This window comes from Quercus robur, chromosome 12, assembly GCF_932294415.1.
Source record: "Quercus robur chromosome 12, dhQueRobu3.1, whole genome shotgun sequence".
In the NCBI taxonomy this organism is placed as follows: Eukaryota; Viridiplantae; Streptophyta; class Magnoliopsida; order Fagales; family Fagaceae; genus Quercus; species Quercus robur.
In genome coordinates this window covers 5,701,452-5,712,933 of record NC_065545.1, presented here as the reverse complement: position 1 = coordinate 5,712,933, position 11,482 = coordinate 5,701,452, and the positions used below count along the sequence as shown (strand labels likewise).

General features: G+C 33.7%; 1 protein-coding gene across 1 annotated transcript; it reads left to right on the top strand.

Moving 5' to 3' along the window:
- Positions 1–6,629: 6,629 nt before the first annotated feature.
- Positions 6,630–9,253, top strand: LOC126710041 (cyclin-D5-1-like). Its single transcript, XM_050410420.1, has 5 exons — positions 6,630–7,276; positions 7,438–7,524; positions 7,630–7,921; positions 8,010–8,143; positions 8,245–9,253. The coding sequence occupies exons 1-5, from the start codon at positions 7,043–7,045 to the stop codon at positions 8,476–8,478; spliced, it is 981 nt and encodes a 326-aa protein (XP_050266377.1). The 5' UTR covers positions 6,630–7,042; the 3' UTR covers positions 8,479–9,253.
- Positions 9,254–11,482: the final 2,229 nt, after the last annotated feature.

Genomic DNA, 11,482 nt, shown 5'->3' with positions numbered 1-11,482 from the left:
TTGACAAAATGGAAGGAAAGGGAAAAGAAGAGAGAAAAAGTAAGAAAACGAAAAGGTGATTTACATTCCCTCATGTTGTTTGGTTTGCAAGTGAGTTACAAATCTCACTTCTTTCTCATTTCCCTCTAATTGGAAGGAAAGAAAAAATGATGGGGCTAAGGGAAAACCATTTCCTCCCTCACTTTCTTTCTAACCAAATAACAAACTTTTCTTATTCTCACTTTTTTTTTTATCCCTCCTACTCTCCTTTCCTTCCTTTTTTCCCTCCAACCAAATATAGTGTTAAGATTTAACTTGAAGTTTTAATAGTTCTGTACTAGTTAGTGTAAGAGCAGCCCAAAACTCGGATCTAGTTTGATTTTATTTGTTAATTTCTTTCAACAACCCAAAAAAAAAAAAAAAAAATACTTAATAGATCCCTAGTTTAAAACAAATCCAGGTAACTTGACCAATGACTTGTAAAGGTCAAGTTTAATCATCTACTCTAATCATAAACCCAAAGTTTTCTCAAGCCTTGCCAGTTAACCCCATGATCTTCCATTAAAACTTCAATTATGTGGCGAATATTAATTCATTATCAATGACAAGCAATTCTGGCACGCTTTGCCACATGTTGGAGAGCCAATCATATTATGATTATCTGGCTAAAACTAACTCATGCACCTAAAAACAATACCATAATCTATGCCTCTGTGGTGGACTCGTGCGATTAATTAACAACTCACCCCCTCTCTTAAGATGAACTTAAGGAGCTAGCTATGATATTTTTGTCAAATATACTTGTACTTTAATGAAAGATGACATTTCCTCTTTCATAATTATTCCAATACACATCCCTTAAGCAAAGGAAGTGAGAGACCACTTAACTAGCTACTAGTACCAGAAAAGATTTCTCTCCAAACTAGTTTAGAGAGAAACTCTTTATATTTTTTTTATTGGATCTGAATTGCAAAAATGTAACTGTTGGATTGCATGTTCTTATTATATCCTTTATACTTACAAAATTTCAAGAAAATCAAAGATCAATAGCTATGTCATCAATCAAATGTTTAAATTTCAAGTTTTTGTGATCTAAAATTATATATAAAAAATAAGTTTATTGATCGAATAGTAAATAACATCCGATTTGAACGAAATTTGACATGTGTGTTAAGAATATAAAAAACGTGCAATCTAACTGTTAAATTTTCAAAATTCATATCCAACAAAAAAAATATATATAAAAGAAATTTGAAGAGTGTTTTTTCAAACTAATTCAGAGAATAACTTTGTTCATTAGTGCCAATAAGCCATGTTTTTTAAGTAACAGGATTTTAAATAAGCCATGTTTTTTAAGTAACAGGGTTTTAAAGAAATCATGAACTAAGGAATTTTTTTTTTTTGTTTTTTAGTAATCATGAACTAATGGTTGTAGTATGTTGGCTGTTGCATAAAAGATAAAAAGTTTGCTTGTCGTGGGTATACTTCTTCCCTAAAAGTTTACAAAATTAACATTGCTTTTCTAAGTTACGGATCCAGTTGTCGAAGAATTATTAGTAGGCAAGAGTTCAGCTCGAGTTGAAAAAATTGTCACATTTAAAGTTAGATGTGAGATGTGAGATATGAGTGTGCATTATGCCAAGTATCATTTAATATTGACAGTTAAGTTGGCTGTTGGCTTTTGGATTTTTTGTTGTCCTCTATATTTATATTTATGAATGACGGAAAGAGCTGTCTAACATGTTGATTTGACTGTTATTTCCTTAGACATTTTTTGTATTTTTGGTTGCATTTCCTTAGATATTACGTAAATAAACAAACTAGGTTAAGAAAAATAATTTTTGAAAAAACCTTTAGCGTTTTAGAAAGATTGCAGTGCATTTAAGCTTTACTAATATCATAGAAAGGGCTTATCAAAAAAAATATATATATATATATATATATATCATAGAAAGGGCCTTTTCAGCTTACTCTGCTACAGCGGACAGTTAGCAAGGTGCCATAGTTGATGGGCTTCAAGAACTTAGCGATGTGATAAGTAGTATCAAAGCCAAAGATTAGGCCAAGCCATGACTAGTGGGAAGAACCCGTAGGATAGTGCCGTTGAAGAGGGTCAGCAAGAGCAAACTCATAATCGCGTGGACACCTTGTTACACAACTGATGTGACAGATTTCTAGTGGGCAAATTGTTTCTCTAGAAAAAGATGGACTGGTTTGGCGGACCATGATCGAAGGCCAAGGACAAGGGGTCGTGGAAGTGTTTCGAACTTATCTACAAAACACCTTCTTTTTTGGCCAAATAGTCCCCACTGACCACCTTTTAAAATTTAAAAAAAAAAAAAAAAAAAAAAAAAAAATCAAACATACACTTACTATAAATGTAATCCATGTGATGTCTACTTGGCAACAACATTTTCTTTCTACCTTTTTATCTTGTTTGCTTATTTATAGTTTTTTAAAACCTTGTATTTTAAATACAATATACTTTAACCAACTTTCAATTGATAAATAAATAATATTTTAGCAATAAATAAATAAAACACCAAAACACAAGTTTCATTCTCATTGATAGACTTGGCAAATGGGTTGGGTCAACCGGGTTCAAGTTCAAGTTTAGGTTCGAGTTTGAGTTCGAGTTAGATTAGGGTTTGGAGCAGAAACGGGTTGCAAAACTTATAACATTCACTTGATCTTTTAAGGGCCAAGTCAACCTAGTATGACCCGTATTTTTTCGAGTGTCATAAAAAATAAAAATAAGAATAAAATATAATAATTAATAATATTGCCTTTGTTATCCTTTCAATACAAATAAGAGAACATATAAAAAAAATTAGAAATAAAATTTTAATAATAAATAAGTCAGTAAGTTTTCATAATCAATGGTTCATTAAAATGAAAACTTCAAGCCTCAACCTTGTTATTGATACCCATTTTGGCAACACATTTTCTACATGCCCAATTCAACCAAGCCCAACTTCCTTGTGGGCACAATTCATGTATTTTATTTTATTTTATTATTTTTAGCATAACCTAAGCTCATGCGACTTATTAGAGAAATTAAGGGAGTGTGATTTGGAGGGTATGGGTTGGTTCCATTCAGACCTTTTGCATGAGCCCAACCCGTGAGTGCTACTAAGTGAGCTAGGGACGCAAGTAGCACCTCAAGCTCATGAAGAAGGTTTTGTACCCAAAATTTCCACCTCAAAAGAGCTTTTATACTTTGGTTGACTGTGGCCCAACTTTTCTGCTCTACACTTTTTGCCTAAAGCACATAGTTGACCCTAAGTGGCTGGCCTTGTCTCCTACAACAACCAAATGCAACCTCCAAGGAACTTCCATGTCTAGGAAACATCAGCCCATGATTTAGGCCACTTCATTTCCCAAATTATGCTAAAAACAAACCAACCCTTTTACCTAATCAAAGCAAATCTAACCATAACCACTTTGGTTGACACTTTGGGGTTTAAAGCCTCTTTTATTGACTAAAAATCAGTCATTTAGAGCACCACAAACTTAATACAGAAGGCCCCAATCAGATTCAAAAGGAAAGAATCACGTTTTACCCTTAGAGTTGAAACTTTACAACCAAAACCCATTCAGTCGTATAACATTTTCACAATTCCGAAGCTTAAGGGTGGAAATATGGGTACAGGGAGACCTTCCTTCTTTTCCTCACGACTTCTCTCAATTTCCTATTCTCGCTAACTATGGGTCAAAGTTTCGGACCTATTATGTTTTTATGAATTTTTCTGCATTTTTGTTATTGGCATTTTGATTTCTCTCTTGTTAAAGCATCATTAGTTTTTATTAACTAAATATTGGAATTTTGGGCTTGATACTTTCCACAAATAATCACTTCTAAAGAACTCAATGAGAGATTTGGGCCGCTCTTGCATTTTTGGCTTATGTCGCAAAACATCCCCGACACTTGTGAAGAAAGAATATGTAAGTGTTTGTAAGAAGAAAGGAACTTTGGAAAAATAAGCGGTTTTTAAAAATAATTAAATAAAGTAAAAAGTAAAAAGTGAAACATATTTATACTAAGTCAGAAACCTAAATATAAAAGGGTAAAAAATAATAATGAGCCAACTCGTGTAGGACGACCCCACCCAAAGTTTTAGTGAGTCTGTCATATTTTTCACAAGTTCAAAAATCTTAATTTATACTAGTCTCATCATACACGCTCTGCATGTGTGATAAGGCTTTTTATTTTATTTTGAGTTTAATGTAATTTTTTAATTTTAATTTATCTATTGTTAGTGAGGTTATACAGAAAGGAATTTTTAAAAAAATTAAAATAAAGGATTTGAAATATCGTAAACTAATGAGTTTAGTGTATGCTAATTTTTAGGAAAAAATATATCAAACATGCTATCTTTAAATATATCTCATGCACATTTAAATAGAGAGTGTGTTCTTTCAACAACAACAACAACCAAAAAAAAAAAAAAAAAAAAATTAGAGAGCATGTTAATTTTTAGAAAAAAAAAAGTTTCTCTGGTAGTTTTTTTTTTTTTTTTTAATTTTGTTGAATTACAATTTTAACCATATTTTTTATTTTTTAAGAATAAGGATTATCTAATTAGTTTAAGGGTATTTTTGACATTTTTTGAAAGCATAACTAACTTTCTGAATCCTCTTAATATATTGAGATTAGTTCAAATACCAACTGAAATCTTAGTTGAATAATAAAGAACAATTATCATAGAACAAATATTATATGGTTATACACTTAAAATACTACTTATCTATAATATAAAATACTATTTAAAAAATAACATTCTTGCAAATTCGGACAGCTTATAGGGTCGGGTTGCAAATTTTATCAGGTTTATTATTGGTCTTTTTCTCTTATTATCTACTATTATATATTGTGTAATATGTTGTGTTCCTCAACTCAAAAAACAAAAGGCGAAAACCACATTTTCGTCTTTACATTTTCACGCGATTCCCACTTTGGTTCCTAACTTTTTTTTCCACCGCTTTTAGTCCCTATCCTAGAAAACATGTCTCGTTTTTGTCCCTACCATTATATCAAAGACGGAAATCACACAGGTGGCAAACGGCATAGCTTAAAAATATTAAAATAATGTCCACATAAGCCATGTGGAATCTAATTTAATTTTTTTTTTTAAATTACTTATCATTATTAATTTTCATAAGAATGTTCTTCTTATTCTTCCCAAAACGAAGAACTCAAACCCAGATTACAAGAACACAAACCCAGCAACCAATAACTCAAACCCAGATTACAACAACACAAACGAAAAAAGAAAAAAAAAATAGAGATCAAACACAAACATAGACTCAGATCACAATAAACAAAAATGAAAAAAAAAATGTATATACTTTTTTTTTTTTAAGTGTGTTAGTCAAAAGTGTATATACTTTAAAAATCATCAAACTGTTTTTTTTTTTATTATTATTATCATTAGAACATTTTAAACCTTGATCTGAGTTTAGAGAGGGAGAGAGAGAGAGAATGAGATGAGGCCGACGGTGCGTGGTGCGTGATGGGTCAGATCAGCCTCAACCACCATCTCGACCACAATGAAGCTCGATCTCAGTGACTTTGGGTCAAATCAGCGGTGTGTGGTGGGTCAAATTGGCCTCTCTCTCCTTCGCCGATCCCAGCGAGTCCACCTTCACCACCAAAGCAGCGGCGCTCTTCTTCAAATCAGTCATTCTGTTTGGGCCTTGCTGGGTTTTGCTGGGGTTTGTCTTGTGGGTCTTGTTGTTTGGGTGAGAGATGATAATTTGTTTTTTCTTTTCTTTGGTCTTCTTGTGATGGGTTTCAGTTCTTGGATGCTGGGTTTGATTTGGGGAGAACAAGCTGTAAAATGAAGAACAAGTTGAAGAACATGAAGAATTTTTTTGATCTCTGTTTCTTTTTTTTTCTTTTGTGTTGTTGTGATTTGGGTCTGTGTTTGTGTTTGATCTCTGTTTTTTCTTTTTTCTTTTTTCGTTTGTGTTGTTGTAATCTGGGTTTGAGTTATCAGTTGCTGGGTTTGTTTTCATGTAATCTGGGTTTGAGTTCTTTATTTTAAGAAGAACAAGAAGAACATTCTTATGAAAATTAATAATGATAAGTAATTTTTAAAAAAATTAAATTGGATTCCACGTGGCTTATGTGGACATTATTTTAATATTTTTAAGTTATGACGCTTGTCATCTGTGCAATTTTCGTCTTTGATATAACGGTAGAGACAAAAATGAGACGCGTTTTCTAGGATAGAGACTAAAAGTGATGGAAAAAAAAAATTAGGGATCAAAGTGGAATTGAGTAAAAATGTAAGGATGAAAATATGGTTTTCGCCAAAACAAAAATCTATTGTATGCGTTGTGAATCAAATTTGACTGGTCACAGGACCAGCTTAATCGTACCTCACACGATCCCACCTCCCACCAATCACAGAAGATATCTGGTTGTGCCCCACTGCTTATGGCTTATGGGTACGACCTCATGTACAGTACGGCACTTACCGATTTCTAACTCTAAGAGTGACAAAACCTCTTCCCATTGGGGCGTGCTTCCACGCTCCTAAAAGTCGCGTAGTACCAAAGTCCCCAAACCCACTCTACGCCTAAACTATTCGTGCCCTGAAACAAAGGCTTTTTTTCTCAGTCAAAAGAGTCCTCCTTAACACTCACTCACTCACTCACACACACACAGTTCCAAACACACTCGTTCTTACTCTTAAAACTCTCTCACAAGTCTCAATTCTCAAAAACAAAAAAAATTTCTTCTACATTCTTGCCAAGCCACATTTAGAGACAAATGCTGCAAAGTAAAACTTAGCGTTTTACACTTCAATCTGTAACCGCTAAAAATAGTGACTATCTTTTTGCTAAATTATAGGCTTATAATTATACCTCACCTATCCCCATCACCCACTTCTCCCTCAAGTTTTTGCTTTTTGGTCATGGTTGTCAACCACTTTTATCTCTCAAATTCCTGAATTTATCACTTAATAATCTCTCTCTTCCTCTCTCTCTTCCACTGTCTTAGATTTTCTGTTTGGATGCAGAGAGAGAAAGATAAAGAAAAATAAAAAAAACAAACATGGATGATTCTATGTCTAGCCTACTTTGTCAAGAAAGTGAGACTTGTTTGGATGAAGAGTTGGTAAATGGGGATACCTTCATTAACTTTAAGAACTATGATGGTTCAGAAGATGAGCACCTGGAAATGCTATTTGAAAGAGAAATCTGTTCTGGGTTCAAAAGGAATGAGTCTTTGGTGTTTGGAAGCTGGGTCCAATGTGCTCGCTTGGAAGCTTTCACATGGATTCTGAAAGTTAGTCTCACTCCCATTTCCTTTTTTGTTTTTTGTTTTTTTTTTTTTTTCTGATAAGTACAAAATCAATACTAATTATAAAGAATAATTAAATTGTAATTGGGGTTGATTTTTTTTTTTTTTTTTTTTTTTCATTCATTTTATTTTGTATGTCAATCTAGACAAGAGCAGCATTTGGATTTCGCTTCCAAACAGTCTATTTGTCAATGACATACTTCGATCGATTCCTTTCAAGGCGGTCCATCGATGTAAGTTTTTGATTTCCTTTTCAATGCCAAAGTTTTCTGCTTCAAGACAATCCTTTTGACTATCAATGCTTGTTCTTTGTTGTTGAATTTGTTAATGTTGTGCAGAGTGAAAAATTATGGGCCATTAGATTACTGTCAGTGGCATGTCTTTCTCTGGCTGCAAAGATGGAGGAGTTAAAAGTTCCAACGTTATCAGAGTTTTTTTTAGAAGATTATAACTTCGAGAGCAAATTCATTCAAAGAATGGAGCTTTTGGTATTGAACACATTAGAATGGAGGATGTGCCTAATCACTCCTTTTGCTTTTCTTCATTTCTTCATCACGAAGTTGTGCAAGGAATCTCCACAAAGTAATATTTTGTCCAGGACTGTGGAACTCATCTTGGCTTTAGCCAGAGGTACATTATGAACATTAATGTTTAATTTGATAATGTTGTACTAATTTTATTTTTTATTAATGTATTGATGTAAGTTTTTTTAATGTAGAGGTCAATTTAATGGATCATCGACCGTCTGTTATAGCTGCTGCTGCAGCCTTGTTGGCTTTGGATGATAGATTATCAAGAAAAGCATTGGAGTTGAAGATGAATTCCATTTCCCATTGTAGATTTCTTGAAATTGTGAGTGCCTCATATTATTTATTTATTTATTTTTCTTTAGAACTCATTTGATCAAATAAGTAAAGTAGATTGGATTAATTTTGTTGGCCTTTTTGTCACAGGATGATGTGTTTTCATGCTATAATATAATGAGAAGATTAGGTGTGGAGAAATTTAAAATACCTAAGGTTGTAAATTCTCCAGATCTTTCCCCAAGGACCCCAACCCAATTGGGGCCAATAGATGTTTTAGATAATTCATTGGTTACTTCTGCTGTTAGCAATAAAAGAAAAAGGCTTACACTCAATACTAGTGATCAAAGTTGTGTCATACCTGATGACAAGCGACTCTGCTAGAGAAGATTGGACTATAAGCATTTGTGACAGATTTGGTAGTGGCTTTTTCAATAATGATTATTGGTCAAATCAGCGTTCTTTAATCATTACTTAATGGATATGATTTGGGATTGATTGATTGAATCTCCCTTAGGAACAGCCAGAGAGAGAGAGAGAGAGTGAGAGACAGTGAGTGGAAAGAGAGCAGGAAAAGAAAAATAGAAAAAGCAAAGCTTTGGGCTGCATATAAAAGCTGATTACCATTATAGGCAATGCCACAATGTGGAAAAGAGACCAGAAGAGAAGGGGGGTGGGGGTGGGGCTTGAAGGCTGCATGCATAACAGTCAGTCTTAGTTCATTCTTTTTTCTTTTTTTCTTTTTGAAGGAAAGTTTTAGTTCATTCTTATTCAATATATTTATATAAAGTTTTTTTTTCCCTATTTTGGTTTTTGTTTCTGGGGTTTGTGATGTTATACAACCAACCTTTTGATTGGATGCTTGGGATGCTTTGTTGGTGTCTTTGAAAAGACTGAAAGCAATGTAGACTGAGGGGTAAAGTGGGGGTAAGGGAGCTCTGTTTGTGTGATTTGATGCATATGTGCTTCATGTTGGCTATCCAAAAAAAAAGTTGTGTAAAGGTGAACGTGATTGGATTTGTTTGAATATTTGGGTAAACACCTTTTAAGCTGGGCCCCCACTCTTTTTTTCTTGTGAAGCCCTGGCTGAGCAGGTTTGAGGGGTGGGTCATGAAACCCAAGACATTGTTTGTGGAATCAAAAGGAATTTCTGTGTTGATTACTTGATTAAACTTTATAAAATACAGTTTTGTGACTGGCTACATTTTTCCAAGCCAATTGAGTTTCCATGTTGATTTTATGAAGGGATCATTTTTTGGTGAAAGATTTTATGATGGGACATTGGTCCCTACCGTTTAGTAACAGTACATAAATGTTAGCTCCATAGCCAAACGCCCTAGGCATGAAATTGTCTTTTAACCATCATTGGAACTTTTAGAAGATTAATATTTATCTCACTTTCAGGCCTTTAAAGTGCATGAAGCATCCAATACAACCTGGATTCAACTTTGATCTTATGCATATACTTTATTCGGGGTTTCTGGCCAGATTAAAGCACTTTAAAAAAGTCCAAAGATATGCATTTATCATATATTCAAATGTTTTAACAAATTGAAAGTTGAAAAATTTATTAGTACTTTTTAGTTTTTACTGGATGTTCTTTGGCTGAAATCTGTGATCTGACTAGATCAGGTTGACGTTTCATTGGATAATAACATTTCATGGGTGATTCAGTAGTGAATATTAAATCTGTTCATCCTCAAGGACTAAACGAGATCATGTCTGTGTGGTCGAAACTGGCTAATAAGTACTTAGTACTTTCCCTGACAATGGTAACCAGCTGCCTTCTTTGCTGGCTGGATAGAAAAAAATGGCATCTCGACTTGTGCTGAAAATCACTTCGTACTGTATCCACCTTAGTTATTTTGGCCTTTATAACCAACCCTACTCTCTCTTTTCTTTGCGTGTATGAATAGGCAAACATTGACCAAAGGTGACTGCTATTGCATTGATGACATTGTTTACATGAGCCATGGCATGCGTTGGGGTTCATAATACAACATTCTACGTTGTTTACCATTGCACATTGCCCATTAAGTTCCAACTGCCAACTAAATGAAATAATCAATACAAAGAGACACCTTGTTGAAAAGCTTTTATTTGTGCAACTTTTTTTTTGAACCCGATATACCCTACAGAAGTGGGTAGGTTTGCCAAATGTTTCATAAATGATTTTGCTATGTAGCTTGCATCAATCTGTAAATGCCTGTATGAACAAGCATTTACACTGGTCGTACAGTGTGAACAAGCTACAAGGATAGTCAGATGACCATATTGCATTCAGTTGTGATTATGATACCTATCTACCTCCATTTGGAAATACAAATACGGCTTGATATTAGAGTGTCTGTATGAATATCCATCGCTATAGTTTGTAATGTTGCAAAGCATAACCTGATAAAGGTTTGTTTGTATTGGGCGTCCGCGTTTCAGCCTTCTTTTTTTTTTTTTAAACCAGCGTGTTATGCACTGTTCATTAACCATAAACAGTATATTTAGGCCAATAAATAGAGCCAAACAGTAATAAACAGAAAAAAAAAAAAATTATATGTTTATTATTTTCAGTTTTCAGCAAAATAAGTTGTATCCAATGCACACCAAATTGCCACTATTTATTCATTCCCACTTAGGTGCGGTTCGAGTTTCAAGGGGGAACTGACGTTTTTTGGGACATTCAGCTAAGTCTTTGACAGGCACTCTCCACTGTTATCCCAACTCCCCTCATAAATAAATAAAAAAACCCTGTGTTTAATATATAAATACAGAAAGATTTTAATAAAATATAAGCAAAAACTACCATGAATAGAGGAAGTGTACTAGAGTTGTTATAGACTACATCCAAAATAACAAATATCTAGTAACTTTTTTGATGATTCAGTTTTTGCAAGTGGAGGGGAATTCGAATCTTGGGTTTCTTACAAGACTCTTAGCATAAAGATCCACGAACTCCAACATATAGAACTATAGATAGGAGAGATGATCTTGCTAAGTCTCACGTTAGTCATTTTGTAATTGAGTTATCTATCATTTAGAATATCCTTATTCTCAGTTTTCATTATCCCCTACACCTTTAAAAAAAATTCGATGGTTATACTAACCAACTTCATCCCAATCTAAACTTACATCAACTTACCAATACTTTAATCACAGGTCAACTCCAAGTCAATGGCTTCTAGAACTTCGAAAAACTGGTACTCTTTTTTGCCATTCTTTTTCCCTAGTCAAGAGGCAAGAATAAATTCATGATCATCCAAATTGGGATCCTTTTAGAAAACGATATGTTACAGTAGTTGGTTTCCTTACCAAACATTTCCAACAATGTTATTTTAAGTACAGCCACTTGACCCCTATCTTTTCCCATCATCATAAATGGCTTGATTCAAAAATC